Source organism: Ixodes scapularis, unplaced genomic scaffold (assembly GCF_016920785.2).
Source record: "Ixodes scapularis isolate PalLabHiFi unplaced genomic scaffold, ASM1692078v2 PGA_scaffold5__190_contigs__length_132052651, whole genome shotgun sequence".
In the NCBI taxonomy this organism is placed as follows: domain Eukaryota; kingdom Metazoa; phylum Arthropoda; class Arachnida; order Ixodida; family Ixodidae; genus Ixodes; species Ixodes scapularis.
In genome coordinates this window covers 77,035,913-77,057,042 of record NW_024609880.1, presented here as the reverse complement: position 1 = coordinate 77,057,042, position 21,130 = coordinate 77,035,913, and the positions used below count along the sequence as shown (strand labels likewise).

General features: G+C 45.6%; 1 protein-coding gene across 1 annotated transcript in view; it reads right to left on the bottom strand.

Annotated features, from left to right (window-relative positions):
* Positions 1-2,497: 2,497 nt before the first annotated feature.
* The window catches only part of LOC115333099 (organic cation transporter 1-like), a 31,478-nt gene continuing 12,845 nt past the window's right edge, over positions 2,498-21,130 (bottom strand). Inside the window, exons 4-10 of the mRNA XM_029995648.4 lie at positions 18,530-18,698; positions 17,608-17,737; positions 16,360-16,487; positions 14,970-15,184; positions 11,186-11,367; positions 8,834-9,030; positions 2,498-2,638 (exon numbers count right to left, since the gene is read on the bottom strand). Coding sequence (XP_029851508.2) covers positions 2,551-2,638; positions 8,834-9,030; positions 11,186-11,367; positions 14,970-15,184; positions 16,360-16,487; positions 17,608-17,737; positions 18,530-18,698 — 1,109 coding nt within the window. The 3' untranslated portion in view covers positions 2,498-2,550. The remainder of the gene's footprint in view (positions 2,639-8,833; positions 9,031-11,185; positions 11,368-14,969; positions 15,185-16,359; positions 16,488-17,607; positions 17,738-18,529; positions 18,699-21,130) is intronic.

Genomic DNA, 21,130 nt, shown 5'->3' with positions numbered 1-21,130 from the left:
GCTCTGCACAAACACAAAAATGGCGGCGCCTACAAAAATGCAGATACTTTTAGCGCAGCTCATTTAGTGACTCTAGTCACATCGATACTTCTTCAAGCACGCGCCTCACAAATAAAACACGACGAAAAGCACGACAACGCAAATGCTCTGTTCCGGAAGCCGGCCGGGGCGCTCAAGGTCAAAGCGGACGCGCCTCAGAAATAAAACGCAAAGAAAAACGCAGCAACGCGGATGTTTCGTCAGAGAATCCGTCGTGAAGCCGACGGGGTTCACCGCGCATGCGCATTGGGGGAGCGTGATGTCAACGCCGGAGTGCCGTGTGAAAAAGAAAGACGTTGCGCACTGCTTGTAGGAATACGCTGCCGTGTAGGAATGCTTTCGCATTCCTACACGCAAGCAGTTTTAAGTGCCTCTGCCGAATTCTTTTCTTTTGTAGGACTGTGCGAGTAATCGTTTGAATCGAATAGTGCGACTTCACCCTTAGCTTCAGAACTGTTACAGGGGCACCAGACCCCTTTCTGCGATAGTCTATTTATGGGCATAACTTAATTTAAAGCACCCTAAAAAAATCATATTTATGCGACGTCGATTTTTCTATTAAAATCGTTGTCAAAATTAGTTACCTCGGAACTATCGCAGACACCAGAGGGCGCGGTCGGACAAGAAGAAGGGATTCTCCTTGTCCGACGGCGCATTGTGATGTCTGCGATAGTTCCAATGTAATCGATCTTTGATACCTATTCTAACGGAGAAATCGGCCACACACGAATGTAGTGTTTGGTTCGTTAGGATCCTAGAGCCCCATAGACCGAGTTATGACTATAAGCAGACTATCTCAGAAACTTGTTCAGTGCCTCTTTTAGTGAACCGGTTCATCGTGGCTTTCCCTTGTACAGAGAAGGCTATGCATGACGCAGCGCTATTCTATTCGAACCGGTATTTGCACGTTCATGCTTCTCAGCATATTATGTCAGTAGTGTTAAGGTGGAGCGTGTTGATGTCTAAATTGGGAAAACGAAAGAGGGACAGGGAAGACAAGACAGACAGCACAGGCTGTGTCGCCTTTTATTGTCGTTCTTATTTCCCGTTTGCTTTCGTTAATGTGGTTGCGCGATTTCTCTTCTTTTTTTTTTTCTATAAATGCAATCAAATCATCAACTGACTCATAAATAAGGCATCTTAATGTTTCTTTTGAAGATTGCTGAGAATCGTCGTGAGAATGTATGGTCCCGAGAAAGTAGCTTCAGAAAACGTTTTTCTTGCACGAGTGCTCGCGGAAACAAAGTATTTCGCGGGGCCTTGCCCTGGCGTTATTCCCTTTATGTCCCTGAAAAGAAATCGCAAGATGAAGTACGACATCGGTGATACTTTCACTGGGACCATCACGCGTACGTGATGATCGGGTGCATTTTTTTTTCCAGCCCTCTTGTGTGTCTCTGAATGGATTTAAACTTTTGAGACCTTTTGATGAATGTCCGTACAACAGAAAAGGCTTTCGAGATAGCACGATAATAACGGTCATGTTTCAAAAAAACTCTTTGGCAGAAAGAGGTGATATTACCTATTTTATCCTCTCGTGACAACGTGACGACGGAAGTTTTGTTATCCAGGTTGGAATTAGCCCAGTTGCCGAATTGCACAGATTGTTTGCGGAATTAATCGAAGGCAATACCGTCTGCAATATCTGTAGCTCCGGGATTTCGGGGAACGTTTCAACCACCGAACCTCCCCCCTCTCCCCCCCCCCCCCCCTTGCCTACGCCACTGGTTTATTGGGTGTTGCGGGTAGGTATGACTGTGAACATGGTGCGATGATGTCACGTGCCAGGCGGTTGCAGCGGTGTATTTAATGCACGAATAGGGAAATAGCAGACCGCCCGGGAGTCTCCTAAGCGAGGGAAGGCTTCATTTCGACAAGAACGAAAACGACGGGACAAAAAGGTAGGGAAGAAAAAGGGTTTATGAGACTGATCAAGCCGTTTCGATGTCTCCAGTTTGCCCATGGTACCAGCTACTAAACACGGCCTACGGGAGCACCTTTTATGAGGAAACTCAAGACTGAGGAGAATTGTGAATGCCGGCCGTACTTTGATCGGAGCCTAGAGGAGGAAGTCAGATTGCGTACCACTGTGACCATCCCAAGTACCTTAAGGAAAGGAGACGAACCATAATTTTTTTGAGTGCACATGTTTAATAAACTTCTCTAATCCACATTTTAAGGTTTAACTGTGCGTTGCAGGAGAATTATGAAAGCAAGATCTTTAAAAAAACAGAAATGACGGGATCATTTTGGAGCAACGCTAAACCTTCAGCAGGTTTACTGCCTGCCAGCAGTGAGAACTGAAGCAGCTTTGTTTCCGCTGAACGATCAACTGTTCCGGTGCCTTTCTCTTCGTTGCTTCGTTTTCTTTGATTCGACTACATATGCGTATATGAATCGGTGGCTACACGGAGACAGCTAGCCCGAACCCCACCCGTGAAGTTTTAATAGCTGATGAATAAATAATTTAAGGATTATCACAATAGCAAGGCGAAACGCATCCAATGACTTTCATGCAATTGTGCTCAACTTAAACGTCGCTGGAGGGTTTACTACGACTGGCGAGTTGGATGCTGTCGGCGTCGTGATCGAGGCCGTCCTGTAATAAGAATCAGTGAATATACATCACACATAGGCAGGTGACCAATAACAAAGCACTTTTAACGGTTGACGACGGAAGAAAATACTCATAAACTGTTCACCAGATTCTTGGTAGTTTTTTTTTTTTTTCAATTAAAAAGAATAAATTTTGCGCGTTTCCTTTTCTTTGCAGACCCCAGAGAGTCAAGCACGCATCTTGATTTAGGAGAGAAAATCCAGGAATAACGAGGTACAAGTTCCGTTTGGACCCAAAATTGAAACCAGCGCAGGGATTCTTGAGTTTTCTGTCAACGTCAGACTGACAACCCCTGCGCAGGCTCTAATTTGACGTTCTAATTTCGTAGTAATGGCAATTACTTGCCTTCTATGCGCTGCGTGGAAAAGAAGACGCTAAAGTTTGGCTAGTTAAATGGTCGCGAATGTAGGTAATTAAATAAACTCTGGAGCAGAGCAACGATAACATCATAGTGTCACTAATACATGAATACGCAAGTTTAACTAGAAGTACTATATGTTGCCAGTATTTTGACAAACTGTCCTGTAAAACTCGTCATTCAATTTTTTCTTTACGTAAGATAATACAGTCAGTTTAAAACACAAAAAATTGGCAAATTAAAAAAAAAAAAAGACGCTATACAAGAAGAAATTAACAAAAACAACAACTACCGTATTTACTCGAGTAATAGCCGCACTATATATGAGCAGGGACCTTGCGCCTACATTCCCGCAGAGCACATATACAGCCAATCATCGCGTTCCGCATAAATAATATAGCGAATAACGAGATCGAGAACACGATTCTCCATACAAATGCAGTCTTCACAAATGGTATCTTCGCGCCAAGACGTTATGTCTGTCCTGTAAACCGCTGCTCCGCGGAAAAGAGAACCCTCAGGTTTCTTTCATAAGCAGTGCGGCTATTACTCGAGAAAATACGGTATAGCGTCGAGTCCAATATAAAGTCTGCAATGCGATGGTGATACTGAACGAGACATGCGCCCATGGAACGTGCGCATGTCTCATTCGCTAAGCTGCCTCCTTGTATCGCTGTGGCTCTACGGGTGCTTTGCGGGAAAGTAGGCACAGGGAAATGTTTTTAAAGGGTAGTGTAATATAATATAGTAAGGGGGCAGGCGATCTGGGGAATGTTAACCATGTTGAATAAACCTGAGACTGGGGCAGAAATGAACATACAAGTCGAAGAAAGAAAAAAGGACAGGACGACGTCTCAAACTCAGCTACCAGTCAGTCAGAGTTTTGAGAGTAAGGAAATCAAGGGGAAGTGTTGCTGAGCCGGAGGCTCGGTATGTCACCTTTCCAGCTACCAGGTTTATTTAGTCCGCTTCCTTATAAAGCCCACAATCAGCCACCAACAACACAAAGGGGCAACCCCTAACCAGTTCAAACGCCAAACCCTCCAATCAGCCACAACCTACACAAAGGGACAACCTCCAAACAGTCCAAACATCAAGCCGTCCAATACACAAAATAGTACTATGGACGGCCTTCATGCCGATTCACAAAGATATCTCTACAATCTCCCCCAAAATTTAATAAAAATATCAGCACCTATTCTATTCTGACCAAGACACCCCCCCCCCCCCCCCCCGAAAAAACAAACAAACAAAACAAAAAAACAAAAAAGAAAACAAACTTTATGTGAGCAAAGAAGGGAGGACACCTGGAACGGGGCAAAAGTATACGGCACACACATCCCGATCACCAAAAAAAAAAAAAAAAATTATATTCTTAAAATTCTTTTGGAATTTTTACCGAACTGTAAAGAAGCCTGACTTATGCAATTGCCTAAAAAGTTTATCCGCACCGTCTCCCTTATTAGTCTTTTTGCATCATTCCTCTCCTTGTTAATGATTTCTGTCTCCGACCAAATCGCAGTGCAGTCGTTACATTCGTGAACATGTTTTGCAATTTCTGAGTTCGGTGCACTGTTCTTCACGTTTCTTTTGTGCTCACTTAATTTGTCGTTGATGCATCGTGATGTCTGCCCTACATGCTTAAACCCGCATTCCAGAGGTGTCTCATACACAACACCGTTCTCGCAATTTACCGATGTTTTTTTATTGTTCTATTTGCAGTTATTCGCACCTGTTTAAAATGGCGTCGATCTACTTAGTTCAAAATCTGAGCTAAAGACCGTGTCTACTCCAAACTTTTTCGCACATGCCTTTGGGTTGTGCGAAATTTCATGAAAATATGGGATCACAGCAAATCTGGTCCTTTCACCTTGTTCCGTTTCTGTCCTTCCTTGAATAACCATTTCTAACTGCCGTTTGATAAAACTGTCATCATACCCTACACTGATCAACATTTTGCGCTGTCTTTCCACCGAATCCGTGATAAAATGAACACACAATCTGTCTACCGCGTTTCTGAACAACGACTTTACAACCCCAGCTTTTACGGCTTTCGAATGACAGCTAATCCTGGGAAACATCGGTTTTGAATTTTCTTTTCCATATCCCCAACATATCCATTGATTCACATAAATACGTAAGTCTAGGAACTCTATAACCCTTCTTTCCGTTCTTTTTCGTGGTAAACTTCAATTTCGGAGCCGCTGATCTTATCTCACGTTCCAGACTGCCTGATAGATTATCCGTTACCAAGCACACTATGATGTCGTCCACATATCTTCTTACTAACGCCATAGCCGGGGACTTCTCCTGCAGTTTATCATCTAGTACACTATCCAAGGAGTTTAAGTAAACTTCCGCTAAAATCGGTGCGACCGACGAACCCATAAAAAACACCGTCTTTTTGAACGTACTTCCTTCGTTCGTACTCGATTACCGTCGACTTCAGATAAACCTCGAGGATCGTTAGGAAACTCTTTACCGATGTACCTGAACTTGCTTGGAACTTTACGAGATTCAAATCAATGCCCATCTCCCTCTGTGCATCAACCGAGTCTTTTCTAGGGAGTAATAAAGTTTGGAATAGACACGCTCTTTAGCGTTTTCATTTAGGATTTCAAACTCAGTAGATTGACGCCATTTCAAACAGGTGCGAATAACAGCAAAAAGAACCATCGACAAAAATCGGTAAATTGCGAGAATGATGTTGTGTATAAGATACCACAGGAATGCGGGTTTAAGTATGTAGGGCAGACATCACGATGCATCAACGAAAGAATAAGTGAACACAAAAGAAACGTGAAGAACAGTCCACCGAACTCGGAAATTGCAAAACATGTCCACGAATGTAACAACTGCACCGTGATTTGGTCAGAGACAGAAATAATTCACAAGGAGAGGAATGATGGCAAAAAACTAGTAAGGGAGACGGTGCGGATAAAATCTCTAGGCAATTGCATAAGTCAGCTAGGCTTATTTACAGTTCGGTAAAAATTGAAAAAAGCTTTAAAAGAAATATATATATACATAAATATATTTTTTTGTTGTTGTTGTGATCGGGATGTGTGCACCGTATACCTTTGCCGCGTTCCAGGTTCAGTCTGTCAGATCGGAATGTGTGTACCGTATACCCTTGCCCCGTTTCAGGTACAGTGTGTGTCCTCCCTTCTTCGCTAATATAAAGTTTTTTGTGTTTTTTTTCGGTGAAGACGGCATTGTTTTTCTTTTTTGCGTTGTGAATCTTTATTAAAATAGAATAGGTACTGGTCATTTTGTTAAATTTTGGTGAAGATTGTAGAGTTATCTTTGGGAATCGGTATGAAGGCCGTCCATAGTACTACTTTGTGTATTGGAGGGCTTGGCCTGTGGACTGTTTAGACGTTGCACCTTTGTGTTGGTGGCGGCTGATTGGAGAGTTGCGCGTTTGAACTGGTTAGAGGTTGCCCCTTTTTTGTTGGTGGTGACTGATTGTGGGCTATATAGGGAGGCGGACTAAATAAATCTGGTATCTGAGTTTGAGACGTCGTTCTGTCCTTTTCAGTTCCTTCGACTTATATGTTAATTTCTGCCCCAGTCTCAGGTTTATCCAGCATGGTTAGTAGTGTAATATATTTGTGACATTTTCTAGGTCCCGCTCCTGGGAACGCCGGTCAAGGCCGTGCGTTTATCTGGTGAAAGGTTGGCGAGCGTCGTGCAACCGCTGTAGTGTGCTATTCATTTGCTCCTTCGCCTCAGGGCTTGTGACGGTACAAAAAAGAATAGGCATATCTATCTTAGATTGTAGATTGCGTTTTTATGTAGAAGCAGGATTCGAATGTACACAATTTGTCTGTCTCTTTTTAATTCCTCAAGCCCGTAGGTCGATCAGCTTCAAGAGCGAAGAACTGGTGCTCGTTATCTTTAGTTCTACATCAGTACTGTGGGTGCACAATCCTTGCAGTGCGAACACATGGTCAGAGCCATATACGCTGCGAAAAACAACACCGAATAAACGTGTACACACTTTTGACCGTCGAACTCGAATCCCGGAGGAAAGCTCACCGGAGTAAAGCTCACCGGAGAAAAGCTCACCGGAGATAAGCTCACCGGAGAAAAGCTCACCGCAAAACCGGCGGATCTGGAGAAAAGCTCACCGGCCATTGAACGTATGCGGAGAAAAGCTCACCGATTTATTTTTCTTCTTTTTATATGGAGGCTGTTGGATCATGCGTAACACATATCAATTTATTATCATTAAAACTCGTCAGCTTTGTAAAAAAGAAAATGTCCGTTTTTGTATTATTTGTTAAGCTTACGGGGTATATTGCTCCCGAATTATTAATTACGGGCGAGTGTTTTATGTGGCTTTCGTTGCCCCTGTAGGGCAACGAAAGCCCAACTCAAAACTTTACGAACTTGAAGAACAGGAAAAAGTTCAAAAACTTAAAACTTAATAATGTCTGCCTAAAACCTAAAAATAAAAACTGAAAATTCGAAAGTGCATGCGCAACAACGCGGTGCCAGAAATTCTCTTAGAAGCTTTTGTTAACCTCTGAAAACAGGATAAAACAGTCAGTAGGATATCCAGGATTTTTTCTTTCACAGAAAACCACGTTTTCTAGCCGTTCGTGCTGGTGTTTCCACACGTTGCCTTTGTGTGATAGTGCCGTTCTACGGCGAGCCACCCATAACCTTCAGAGCTGCACACTGGCACCGTTGATACTAGCGACCTATATAAGAAGTAGTCTTCTGTAAGGTAGCGAATAGGGCGAGTTGGTAAACGTTATACATGATGAAAACCGCTCAAACGACGACGACGGAGTGAAGACAACAAACACGACAAGACGAATCTGTTTTCGCAACTAAAGTTTTCTTAGTGAAAGTAACAGAAAGAAAACAGCGTAGCCGACACTGATTACGTCAACAAACACATACTTATCTATTAGGCGCTACACAATATTTGGAAGTGAAACGGTTCACACACCGCTATTCATACTAGCTCGCAAAGAACAAACCCCTTTATTTGATAGAGCTACTGACGGCACACTGCCAGCTGTCAATAAATTGTTGTCTTTTTACCGGTGTACAATGTTCTGATTTTATACCCTTGCGGCTTCATTAATATACAGAATGGGTGATTACTTACTTCCGATGAATTAGTAAATATGTTCAATGAACTTCAAGAATATTACAAAAAGTGGAAATATTTTTAATGAAGTGACGAATGCGAATTATGTTAAATTGCAACATTTGACGCAGAATCCGCTAAGTTAAAAAAAAAAAAAAAAATCTATGAGTTTTTCTTCGCATCCGCTCAAAGTCCGGTGAGCGTTTTTCCGCATCTGCCGGTTTTGCGGTGAGCCTTTTCTCCGGTGAGCTTATCTCCGGTGGGCTTTTCTCCGGTAAGCTTTTCTCCGCCGCCCGTCGAACTCGATATGATCAGGTGCTATTCTAACTTGCAAGGCGTTCCAGCTTAACGAGCGTTTGTACAGCCCTGACGTATTTAAAGAAGACAAAAAGGCTTACAGTTTACAACCAACGGTGCAGACTGATTACACCATAAAAAATTTAGTAGGCAAGAGGTGGGGCCCACACAGTGGACAACGAGGTGCGTATCAAACAACGCTACAATTAAGGTTTCGTTATTTATATTCACCGATAGCTTAACAAACGGAAGTCGTGGCAGGTACAAAGCAATTTATCATCGTTCCGCAGCCTACAGGACTCTGCCGTTAACCGATAGGAGCTCATCGTAATACCAAGTACGGAGCGGGAACATCATAAGCCACACCCTTGGATTTCTTTAGCTCTCAGTGACTCGTTTTTTTCCGTGTTCCTACCCGCGGTGCCCAGGGAGGCGGCCTTCCGGGAATGCGGGGCAGAAGCAGATGCCTTGGTGCAAGGCGAAGTTTTCTCCGTCTTCGATAGTCTGCGGTAGGGGCTGCCTTATGGAGTCCGGCAGCAAGAACACACACACCGCCGCCACGAACGACAGAGGCCCGATCACGAGGACCGGAAGAAACTTGTCGTATTCCACCTGTTACGAAAAGGAGGACAGAGGAGGTCTCTTCCTTGGCATCGTCATTATACCATAGCCAAATAAAATTCCGAAACGAACGAAAAAAAAGAGACGCTACATAATCAGCATTGCGATGTAAATTACACATGTTCTTGAAGATATCATAGACATACTTTTTATCTCTAGAGGGTTCTAGGCGAACTGGTCTAATAGTGGATGCGTTTCAACTCCATATGAAGGATCCAGAAGGGACACCATTTGGAAACAGTCAAGTTATAATGATTTACATGAACTCGTAATCTGGCTAATCGTGCACTGCATAAAAAAAGTTATTCATGTGATTGTAATTGACTAGAACAAGGCGTTATCGTTGTTTCATCGTCATCATTTATTATCAATTATTATCTTTGAGGGCCCGCAATGGGCATTAAACAAGGGAGTGGGTATGCATACAAATATATAAATATAAAAAAAAAATGAACGGAATAAAAAGCAACACTATAGCACTGCAATCTAATTTGAGGGGTTAGAGGGGAAAAGGGTAGTAGCGCCGCTGCAAATATATTAGTGTTATTTATAAAAACAATGTAAAAGGCAGTGTATTCCAGTCTTTTACTGCCAGTGGTAATGTAGACATTTGATAAGGCACTCGGACGAAGAAATTCCCTGTAGTTTAAAAAAAAAAAGACGGGAAAAAATACGCTGGGGAGGTGATTCTCTAAGTAGATTCTCTGAGATGGCTGTTGCGATAAAAGATTCGACGTAGAAGAGAGAGGCGGGATACACGGCGGCACGGAGAGAAAGTATGTTTAAGTTTACTGACTGGCGTAATCCTAAGCAACATGAACGCAAAGAGTGACAAGAAAATTCTACATCTACCACCAGATAAGGGAACCAACGGTAACTGGATATATATTGCCTGAAAGCCTTTTCATCACGTTATAGCAAAACATGCATTCAGGAAGAAACTGAACAAAAGGCGTCTATAGTAGTTTTCTTTTTTCTTTTTTTTTTGGGTGAGGGGTGGAGGGGAGGGGGGGGGCGAGACTGCATCGAGCAAAGAACCAGTTGTGTGTATTATTGGATGTTCACATTAGAGTCAATATACTTTTATGTGTTCAAGAAGGCAAGCGACATAGCCAATTAATGGCGCCTATGCCTGCGTTGCTGAGAAGGCGACTGTCGACAGGAAGGAGACGCGACGGCTGACGCTGTCGCATAATGGCTTCACCTGACGGTTCGGTAAAGTTGGCGCCGGGAGTGAGAATGGAGGGCTGTATTCGTTATTCATCACAAAAATAGAAGGGCTACTTACTCCCGCACGAGCAGCAAAGGCCGAGTCCAACTAGAGCGACAAACAGAAACAACCGACACCAACAAGCCTCGTGCACGTGCAGCATGCACGCGAAGGTATTTTTGACGGGCTTGCAATCGCTCGCGCGTACTTCACGAGCAACGAGCGTCTGCAGGCCTGCCAAAGGTAACCTCGCGTGCGTGCTGAATGTGCTTGAGGCTTGTCGGTGTTGTAGGCTCTTTCTGTCTGTCGCTCCGGTGGGACTCGGGCATTGTGAATAATCCTAAAAACCGATCGGCACATGTTTTTGCCTTTGGAAATATAAGGGGTATTCACTGGATGCCATATTTGAGGGCGATGTTGAGAGCGCCTGCTCAGAACGAGCTCACATTACTAGGCTGTTGAGACCGGTAATCTTGTTGGTCCGGAATGCACTTTGCAAAATAGCTGTAGAAGATCGTCATCAGCTCACGCTCAGCAGTCGCGCACACAGCTATAGCCTCCAGTGAATACTCCACATATCGGTTCTCAAAATTTGTTTGATCATCTCTAGAAGCCCACGAAACCGCGGCATCCTCCAGTTGCTGGAGTGGAAACCGACATAAAAGGTAACAGGCAAGCAAATAGGTGTTAAGCAAATACATGTCATCGCGGCAAAGAAGAATATAAAATCTACTAGATTGGGAACTTCCATAGTTACTGACAACTTAAGAAACGTGGGTGAAGGCCAGTTTTGAGCATATATCGTTACCACTCTGCCGCTAACAATTTTTTGCGGCATTGACGGATAACGACTTCGAAGAACAAATCACAGAAGCGTTTGTGTAACAAACCACGCCCTATGTTTTCGGAGTCGTCCGCGACCACAGGATGGCTCACCAGGGATGCCACGTGAGTGCCGGCCAAAGCGCCCAGATCGCATACGAGGGACAGGATTAGCACGACTCTTCCCCTGATCACAGTAGGGAAGATCTCGGATGCGAGCTGGTAAGTGATGTTCACACCTCCGGCGAACGACATGTTGCACAGGGCAGACATGACCATGATGCCCCATAGCGAACCTAGGGGAAAATAAATTTAGAAAAAAACGCGAATCGGTTTATGTATTACACTTTAATTAGAATGGCAATGTTCTATACACCCCGATGCTCCACACCTCACGGGAGTGTCAAAGGAACCTCCCGTTAGCCTCCAAGTTGAAGCCAGAGTTTCGACAAGAGAGCTTAGCGACACTTCGGATACAACTCTCAGACTTCCAGGAAGTATATGTTCTCTTCTTTAAAGCTTCAATTTCCTCTGTGGTTTGCTTGAATTCCAGGAGAGTGTAAAGCGCAGGAATATTCCACACTCCTGTCGCGCCGCACAAAATGCAGATTAGAACTTGGGAAGCCGAAATAATCTATGGTTCCATTAGGTACTTTGATATCGTTAGTTAGTGAACGCTCAAAATCTCGCTCCTAAATTAGGTTGCCCATGCCCTTTAAATACTTTTGAAAGGGTTTATCCATTCACAAAAAATGCTGTATTTCGACAAAGTGAGAAAGTTCAGATAATTTTGATAATGCGACCCAAAGTCTGTACGTCAACGGCTAAAATTTCGATTGCTCTAAGGTGATGCAAAGTCCGTTAATAACAATTTTGTTTCGTCGCCGATTAAATTCAGTGCCGTGCGGGATTCTGGGATACGTTGAGTTTGTTGCTTCAGTTCTTTTCAGCACTACGAAAACAAAAAATCCCGCTAAAGCATAAAAAAAAAAAAGATGCCGAAGTCGCTGTTGTAGCTACGCTGATTCTCGACGAAATGTGATAGCATTTAGAGCGGGGGTTCCGGCTCAGCGAAGGATGAGAATTCCAACCTCGCAAAGATTGGCTCTTTGAAGCTCGCCGAAGACAACAGTATAAACCGCATACTGTTATCCTCCGAGAGTTTCGAAAGAGCCAATCTTTCCTCCCTGGTTTCGGTGACAGTAATGACATTACTGTAACGAAATTACAGTAATTTAATTACTTTTTGAAGTAATGCGTAATATAATGAATTACTTCTTTAGGCTAGTAGTTTAGTAATGTAATAAATTACTTTCAGAGAGCAATTTCGAGAAAATTACTCATTAATTTTGAAATTACTTTTGTCATAAATTAGAAAGGTCGTTTGCAAGTCTTAACGAGGAAGAGAAAATTATTTTTCATGGTGAAATATTGGGAAAGAGCATCGGAGGAAATAAATGACGGCCACCTGAGCGCAAAGCCTTGTACGAAGAGCAGGACAGACGCACAAAGGAGGGCTGGAAAGGCGAAGGAGAAAAGCTTGCGTGTACACATTGCTGGAATGCAACGGCTTACGAACTCCAGGCACGACAGATTCACAGCGTCGCGTCATGAGGACGATACTATACTTCGTTTACCGCCAAGCTGACAGTGTGGTGGGAGCTGCAAGCTAACCAAAACCAATCAAACACCTTCCCTTGATCACCTGTCCCGCCCCTTTTTCTGCGCGTGTGTATATGAACGAGGCGTGGCTCCGTGGCGAACGATAGACGTGTGACTGCTCCAACAAACACCTAGCTTCCACCGTTCATTCCTAAGCTGACAGTGCGTCAGCTCAGAGATGAACGTCTCATAGGCTACAAGACGACGGGCACATCACCACTGATTTTAACATAATTTGATATCTGAAAGGACAGGACAAACAGATCCCCAGCCTTGTATTTTCGCCAAGCAAGGCCAAACCGTAAGCTTCGACAATTCTGAACAACAAACGACCGGAATAAATAGGTAATTCTAAATGCCTCGTCAAAGCCCCAGAACGTTTCGTGCGTCCTCGAGGAAAGCAGGTGCCGCTCACAATATGCCTCGCTGCCTTCCCTTAAGAAGTTTATTCGGGAATAAGCCTAAAGGCAGATAGCGCGCCCCCGTTTGTTGGGAACGTATCCAATTTAGGAAGCTCGCGCCATTTCTGAACTGGTGACGCTTCTGCTTAGCAATTATCCGGGCCCTTTCGGTGACAATGCACAAAAAATTGGGCTCTTCGGGCGTTTGAGAAAAATTCTCCTAGAAAGAAATGACCAAGAATAGGCTCTTGGGAGAATGGAATTAGATTGTGCCGGAGGCGGAAGGGAAACTTTTCACGTGACGACTAAGAACCAGTTGCCATTGCCCGACCTAAAAGCTGACTCGGACTGCAACTTCTAAATCAGGAAGACGGAAACATATCACCCTTTTAGTAAGAACCTTCATCGTTAAATGAACAGCGAAACCGGTGTCGACTGTCTTTCTGAGTCACATCTAAAGACGCTCTTCATCATGTGAACAACTTAAGTCGTGTGCGCCAGTAAAACCACTGTTCAGTATGGTTCACTTGCAGGCGCATAAGGCTGTTGCGGTGTAAACAGGAAGATCTGAGTTTTGGTACTTATTGACCAACTCAGCTCTTTAACGTCACATCACTACGGTGGCGCTTCTGTCGGCACTGCGCATGCGCAGCACCTCGCTTCTCCCGGATTTCGTTCCTGCAGACGCGCTGTGGGGGCAAACGAGAAACATTCGCGACGAGGGTGTTCTCAGGAATATTGGTCACGATTGCTTTCACTCATTTTCAGTCAACAACGAAACTGCAGAGTTTTCCCTCGGACTCATAAATATAGAAACTGCAATTTTATAAACTAGACCATTGTCATGCACGTTCAAATAAGGATTGTACAGTGCCCCTCAAACTTAACGCCACCACTCAGTTACACAAATATTGATCTATTGCATGCTACCCAAAGATAAATTGGTCACCGCAGCTGCTAGAATACCTTCCCCAGGTTTGGTTTTCATCGGGGACGCAAATCTTCACCAACTAGGTTGACCGCTGCGTTCAGGAATAGCTCGAAAAGGGAAGAAACCGGACCCTTTCGTGACGGCGTTAAGTTTGGGGCGCACCGTACAAACACTATAGATTCAAAGCTACGGGCCACATATAGCCAGCGCGCCAGCACTGTCAAGCCCAGCCGGCTTTGTCGCTTTTAAGCGCGCTGGACTACATCGACGTCGCGGTACGGGCGCGCAGGCTTTGATTTATAAAAAAAGCGTTGGTTCTCAGTGGTATGCGGTGCCCGAAGCCCGTCCTCAACAGGAGTGTTCAGCGTCCTGCACCGTCTATGCACCAAGAGTGATCCCAAAGTGGCAACAAATTACGTCACAGGAGCTTGCGTAACCTGCACCCTCATGTCGCGATCCTGGCGGTTGGTTGTAGAAGTTCCGGCATAGAAGAAGGGGACGAGAGGGTCGCCGTCGTCGCAGCGCCCCGACTTTGAGATTCAGAAGCTTCTGTGGACAACCAAGTATTGCGAGTAATTTACAGTGGAGCCTCCCCCCCCCCCCCCCCCCCCCCCCCTCCCATGCGTCTGCATGCCGTATTCACGTCTGCTGCTGTGCATCCCCCTGCGTAGGCAATCGCGGGACACTTGTATTGTCAGGCGGAAATCACGGGACTACAAAGGAGGACGCGGTATGCACGTAAGTCTGGGGAGCGTTGCGGGATGCTGAAAAGCGCTCTACGAAAACTCCCCGGTGTAGTGCAGACGTGCGACACCTGCGACATCATGGAGTATACTTCTGGAACAAGAAAACAACAACTATAAAAAAGTTCGTTTTCTTGTACGGAGGTTGTGTGGCTGCTTACCCGTGCGGAGAAGTCCCATGACGAGAGCAACCACGGCTCCCATGAGCAAGAAGAGCGAGTTTGGCCACCGACGTCCGATGGTGTCCAAGGCCACGATGCATATGAGATTAACGGGGAACTCAAAGGCAAGGGCCAGCGAGTACGAAGCGTAGATGTTCTCGTTAAGTCTGCCCAGCTCCATGGCATTGGCGTTGTAACAGAGGCAGATGATGAACCTGGTCGGGTAGAATCATTGTCCCATGTAGAAGTGAGCACCGCTACGTGCACAGACTGCAGAGGTCTATCTCCGATTGGGGTCTTCTTTGCGCTAAGGCGGCCTACCTTGAAATGCTCCATTGTTATGCTCACTGTCAGCTAAGGAAAAACACGGTGTTATTATCTTATCTCTTATGCGGAGCGCAATTTCGTCTGCTTCTTTTGCAGGGTTGCTGGGACGTCAGAACGCCGAGCTCTGATTGGCTCTGATTAAAGGATAGTGGGTAGACCTCAAGGCAGCTTGCTTTTATGTCTACCCCCATCCGTCAATCAGAGCCAAGCACAGCTCGGCGTTCCGATGTCCCTGCAACCCTTGCAAAAGAAGCAGACGAAATTGCGCTCCGCATTGTTTCAGGATTCGTCCTTCGGCTTTCTTGATGGCTAATTCTGCAATCTTAATGGTCAATCTTATCGACCACAGCCTTCGTGTTCTTAAATTATCAGTGAATGTAGAGCTTGAGTCAGCGTCTCCTTCATGCATGGACGTATGTGCGTGGCATTTTACCGTCTCTGTATTCCAACTCATGAGTTAGTGGCTGCGTTACAAAAGCCTTTGGTTAAAAAGGGTCACTTTAATTAGGCGCTTTCGTAGAACTGTTACTAAATGTCGAAGAGTAGCGCTTGGGCGTCTAAGTCCTCAGTTGCGCGGCCAATGTGTTGTGATTTAACGATATTGGATAAAGAAATGTTTGGAGAAAAAAAAAGCTTTTAGGCTCATGGACGGCTTAAAAGGAGCTACACATTCGTTAGAAAGTAAGAAAAGCTTTAATGTCGTCTAAGTAAAACGTTAAAAAGGGATTTCCGGGAATGCGCAATAAAAATATGGCACTTAGCAGAGGTGCATGAAGACGAGTGGCATAATCTAGTTATTCGAACAGCCATTGTCGATTTAAAATAAAAAAAAAAAAAAAATTGAATTCATTTTTATGTATGGCAATAAGCATAAATTTGTCTTTTGTTGCATTTTCTGGCACTATTGACTTTGGTGGGCTGTTATTTCCCGTGTTCCGAAATTCTTCAACACGCGCACAAAATGAAAAAAAAAAAGAAGAAAAAAAAAAGAACGTGATATCTGTATATTTTGTATTTTAAAACGTTCACTGCTCATGGATTTTAAACCAAACAAAGCACCCACATGCCAACGTATACGAGGAGCGTTCTTCTTCGAATGCGAGGAGATTTCAAGACGGCTAAGCTACTTTCCAAAAACGACGGGACGGCCTTGTCTGATGATGATTGCAAGTTGACGTCACTGAGAGGGACCTGCGATTGAGTAAAATGTTCATGAGCTCACATGCATGTAAAGTAAGAACGTATAAATTGTGCAGTCATTAAAAATTAAACCTGCGTAAGCTTCATATAATTACTGCCGCTCGAAAAGAAGTACTAAAACTGGTTGTAAACGTTCAGTTTTATAACAAGACGTTTGACTCCAGTCTCAATTTAATGTTACTGGAGGATTTTTTTTTGTTCTAACAGCTTAGATTACATTTGCATTTCGTTTTAAGCTACTGAAAAACGCTTTTGAGCACGGTGGAAGAATAGAAAGGTGTCTGAATGGCGCCGGCCCGAGCAAGTGTGCCGAAGGTTCGCTCGCATTTCTGACAAATGCCGTGAGATGGCGCAGCATGGAAGGGGCTGATGGGAGCCAATTGAGGAGTCGTCTATGTTCGCACACACATTTACACAGCCGCGCTTCGTGGAACCGATCCTGCACGAAGGCCTCAAACAGGCAGTGCTCCGGCCGGGACATGCCTGAAGCACAAGCAGGCTTTGCTGTTCTGGATGGTCTTGTTCCAGACATCGCTTTCTTCTTTCACTCTGCTTTTGGGCGCAGTGAAAGCGGACGCCGTCATTTATATATATTGACGATAACTAGGCTGTTCAGCCGCAGGAATCGGCCTGCTGTCAGTCGGCCTGCTGTCAGGAATTAGCCAGGCTGTCTAGAGTTGGTGACAGGTTAAGAAATCACTGACACATGACCCTTAAGAGGATTCATATTGCTCCACCTCCAATCGCTTCCAATATTATTCGTGATTATCTTAAATCAAGAACGAAATTCTTTCAACATGGCAGTGTGCGTCAAGCAGTTAGGCTGTCTGGGACGCCAACATTTTTGCAGCGTGTTTTCTACTTTCTACCCTAAACTTTACCTTCCTGGGTTCGCGTCACAAAGTCGTGACGGTCTCCACGTTTGTTCACAGGGGTTTACGACATAATAATTCAGTGGTGGCATCATAATCGAAATGCTCAGTGCTCGATGTAGCTCAAGCGGTAGTTGGAAGTGATGTAAGCAGGGTCTTTCTTGTTCTGCCTGTTTATTGTTTCTCCTTAACTTAATTTCGATCGTCCAGTTTTATATTTCATCCAGCTATGCGCTTACCTGAAGCCGCCAGGTGAGGTCTTCCTGAGAGACCGTGTGACCGTTGAAGCGAGCAATCTTTTCAAAGTGGACGAGCGCTTTGTCCTTGCGTCCCACAGACAAGAGCCAACTTGATGACTCCGGAACCCAACTGAGAAGGAGGAAGGAGACCACGACATATATGATCTGCTTAAATGGCTGTGCCCCCCTCCCTTTCCCAAATTTGCTTTTTTGTGTGTAACATTTTTAATACTTTATTCAATGGCAGAAAACACAGTCTCTTTGCGCCTTCTAACGCGACAGTAGACCTGTAGAAATTCTGTGCGTCTTACAAAGGGGGCGTAGACATTTATACCATTAGTCTTTCGCCAATAATTGGTGGTGTGGTCGCATCTGGTTCGCAGAACGTTGGAGTCAATTTATACCGCTTCATTTGAATCTACGAGAGTAAAAGGGCAACCTTTCTAGCCACCGACAGCTCAATAAGCGCTGGGCATAATATAGACCAACACGCGGCCCTGACGTCACGCAGTTGCGGTGACGCTGTCGACGGCACTGCGCATGCGCAGACACTTCAGGGAAATTTGGTTTCTGCGCAGGCGCAGTGCCCACACCTTGTGTGGGCAAATCCGAGCTTGTTTGTAAGCAGCTTGTCGGTCTATAATATATGGGCCCGCTTCTTGCCACGTGGTTTGTTTTTCAGTGTTCTTAATGGATAATGCTTCAATCTTATTAGCAGCGTAGCAATATTAAAACTTTCGGGATGCGCTACGCTGTACATTTCTTACGTTTTCACTGAACATAAAATGCAATCATATTGTGTTTTAGAGCAAAAATACACGATGTACCGTATGTCTGCTATTGTCAGACTTCCTGCGTGTCCATTGTGTGCTATCAGCTGGCGCAAAAAGCGGGTGAAAACGCCACAAAAGCTCCGCCTTACCTCATGACGACGACCATCAACGCGTCCACGGCGGTATTGGTAAGCATGACTCCCCTCCAGCTTTGCAGTAGGTAGGCGTACCAGGGCAACACAGACACCATCAGGGTCCATGACACGGCCCGGATGAAGGACACGAGCGTTCTCCTTTCGCAAACCGTGTACTCCATTACTGCGCAGTAGAATACGAGTTCGATCGCGCATAGTCAACACCGCCTGGAATAATCAAAGCCTGCGAACATTGCCGTCTGTGTCCACGTAACAACACATTCGGATAATGCCGACTCAAAAATTGGGCCAAGCCCGACCCTGATGGTCTTTCGACGCACTTATTGGACTCGAGGTCCCGGCCGACACTGACTCAGCACTCGTGTTCAGTTTGTGCTCCCGCTAGATAATAATGTGATGACGGGAAAGTGCTATAGTGCAGAGACCATGGTGGAAGAAGAGAGAGGTGTGTCCGAAAGGCACCGCCTCGCCGCGGAGCAAGTGTGTCCAAGTTTCGATTTCATTTCTGAAAAACGCCATGAGATAACACAGCATGACATAAGCTCAAGGAACCGCCCTTATTCGCACACACGTTTCTAAGGCCGCGAAGTGCGCGACCGCGCCTGCTCGCCGAGCCCCAACCCGGCAGTGCCCCGCCGGGGGAGGCCCGAAGCCAGAGTGGAATTTCGACCCCCTTCCTGGAACTTGATTCGCAACCTCTCTTATTCCACAGTGACATGGGAGTTGATTATTCTAGGAGACGTTAACTTTGCTCGGAAATGGTTCATGAGCCACCATGAAGAAACCTAGCCAGTGACAAGGTTTTGTTCGATTAGCGTAACCCCCAGCGTCCCAATGAAAAGCTCAATTGCAAATGGACAAGGAACCCTGGGACGTGATTTGCTATGATGTCTTTGAAGGTAACAGTGACTGTTTCACCATAGCCTCCTCTATACTCACAAAGCCTGGCAGTTCGATGACGGAGTCATAGAGTGCCCGGTCGCAGATTTGGAGCGCGAGGATCTGGTAGCACAGAGCATATCTCGGGGAGTCTGGTATTCAGCGCACTGCTTTTGCAGCGGCTAGGACCCGAAACGTGGTTCTCAAACCCGACGAGAAAAGAAGCGGTAGCCCAAAGAACGCGAAACGCACGAGCGGACATATGATCGCTCGGGGCAAGTGTGTTTCGGCGTCTGGCCGCAGCGGGCGTCCGTTACAGGACTTTTGTCTGCCGCTCTACCTTGTCACTTTCGGCGGCCGCGTCAGTAACGATCTGCCAGGTCTTTTCAGTGGAGAGGAAGCTATGGTTTCACCCATGTGATTCTCGAGGTACTAAAATTTATTCATCCTTATTGTCAGAGCACAGAAACATGGACGCACTTGTTAATCTACCCAACCACAATCGTCATAACTCGATTCGATGCGCTCCTTTCGCACTCATGTATCCGCGGCTATAGGCATCCGGCAACGGCCAGGCGGCGCCAGCAGGGTCGGGGCGCACGGTTATACCCTGTCTCGCTGTAACTTGGCAAACGACGAACGGTAAGCCCCCCCATCGCGCGCCGAAGGCTTCGAAATGCGCGACGTATACGAGCGCAACGCACACACATTGGAGCATGACGCAGCGAAAAGCCTGATACTTCCTCGAAGTTGAGGCGCGTTCCGGTGATACGCAGTCACGTTCCGATTGGCCCGCCAGGGCCGTAGCTTCCGCTCTACTGGCATGTTACGCGATCACGGCTTCCTGGGATACCCAGTATTTCTTGCTTTAGACACTAGGCTCAGCGGCGCCACCAGAGTAATAGCTCACGTTTGAACAATGCAGCCGCCACTCCCAGGGGTACCCAATAGTTCTTGCTTCAATCGCTAAATGGCGCCAAACCAAACAACATTGCAGGTTGCCTATAGAGACACCGACGCAGGTGCTAAAAGCTTGAGTTCAATGCTCGTTCACTGCTCTTCACTGGTTTAGCTGTTGATATCACGAACACATACTTGATTGACGCCATTGGGCTCGAAGAGATTTCCAATAATTGCCTTCTGCGCACTGCCACCTTAATGCAATATTGTCACGAATTAAGGCGACGAGAAGGTGAACAGTGAACTGAAAATAAAGGTTTAATGGGCGAACTTGTGCCAACCAAAAATAAGTAAAGAAAAAGCGTCGAGGTAGCAGAAAAGCAGACGGCGATTCGGCGGCGAATCCGAGAGCGCGAACGAGACTGAGACTGAGACTGACTCGACAAGGTCGCGGGCAGCTGCTTATCTACCGTGCGTCACTATCTCGAACGTTCGGCAAAGAAGGTTTGAGCGTCCCGCGCTCGGGGCGAGGATGAACTGGCACTTTCGAGAATAACAAAGCAGAGGGAAAGCTACGTCTGCTGCGAGAATGACCGGGAATCTTCTAGAAGACCGTGACCAAGCGTTGCCTTTTCGGCTCTGCGGGCGGCATTATCCCCCTTTTAAAAGTGCATCGCCCCGATGCAAAACGAAAGGAAAACGGAAATGGCTAAAACAATTACGGCGAAACAAAACAAACATGCAGTGTCACAATCCTAACGCGCATAGAACGGCTTGAGTCGAACTACGTGGACGACTTCGGGTCGTGGCCGGTGG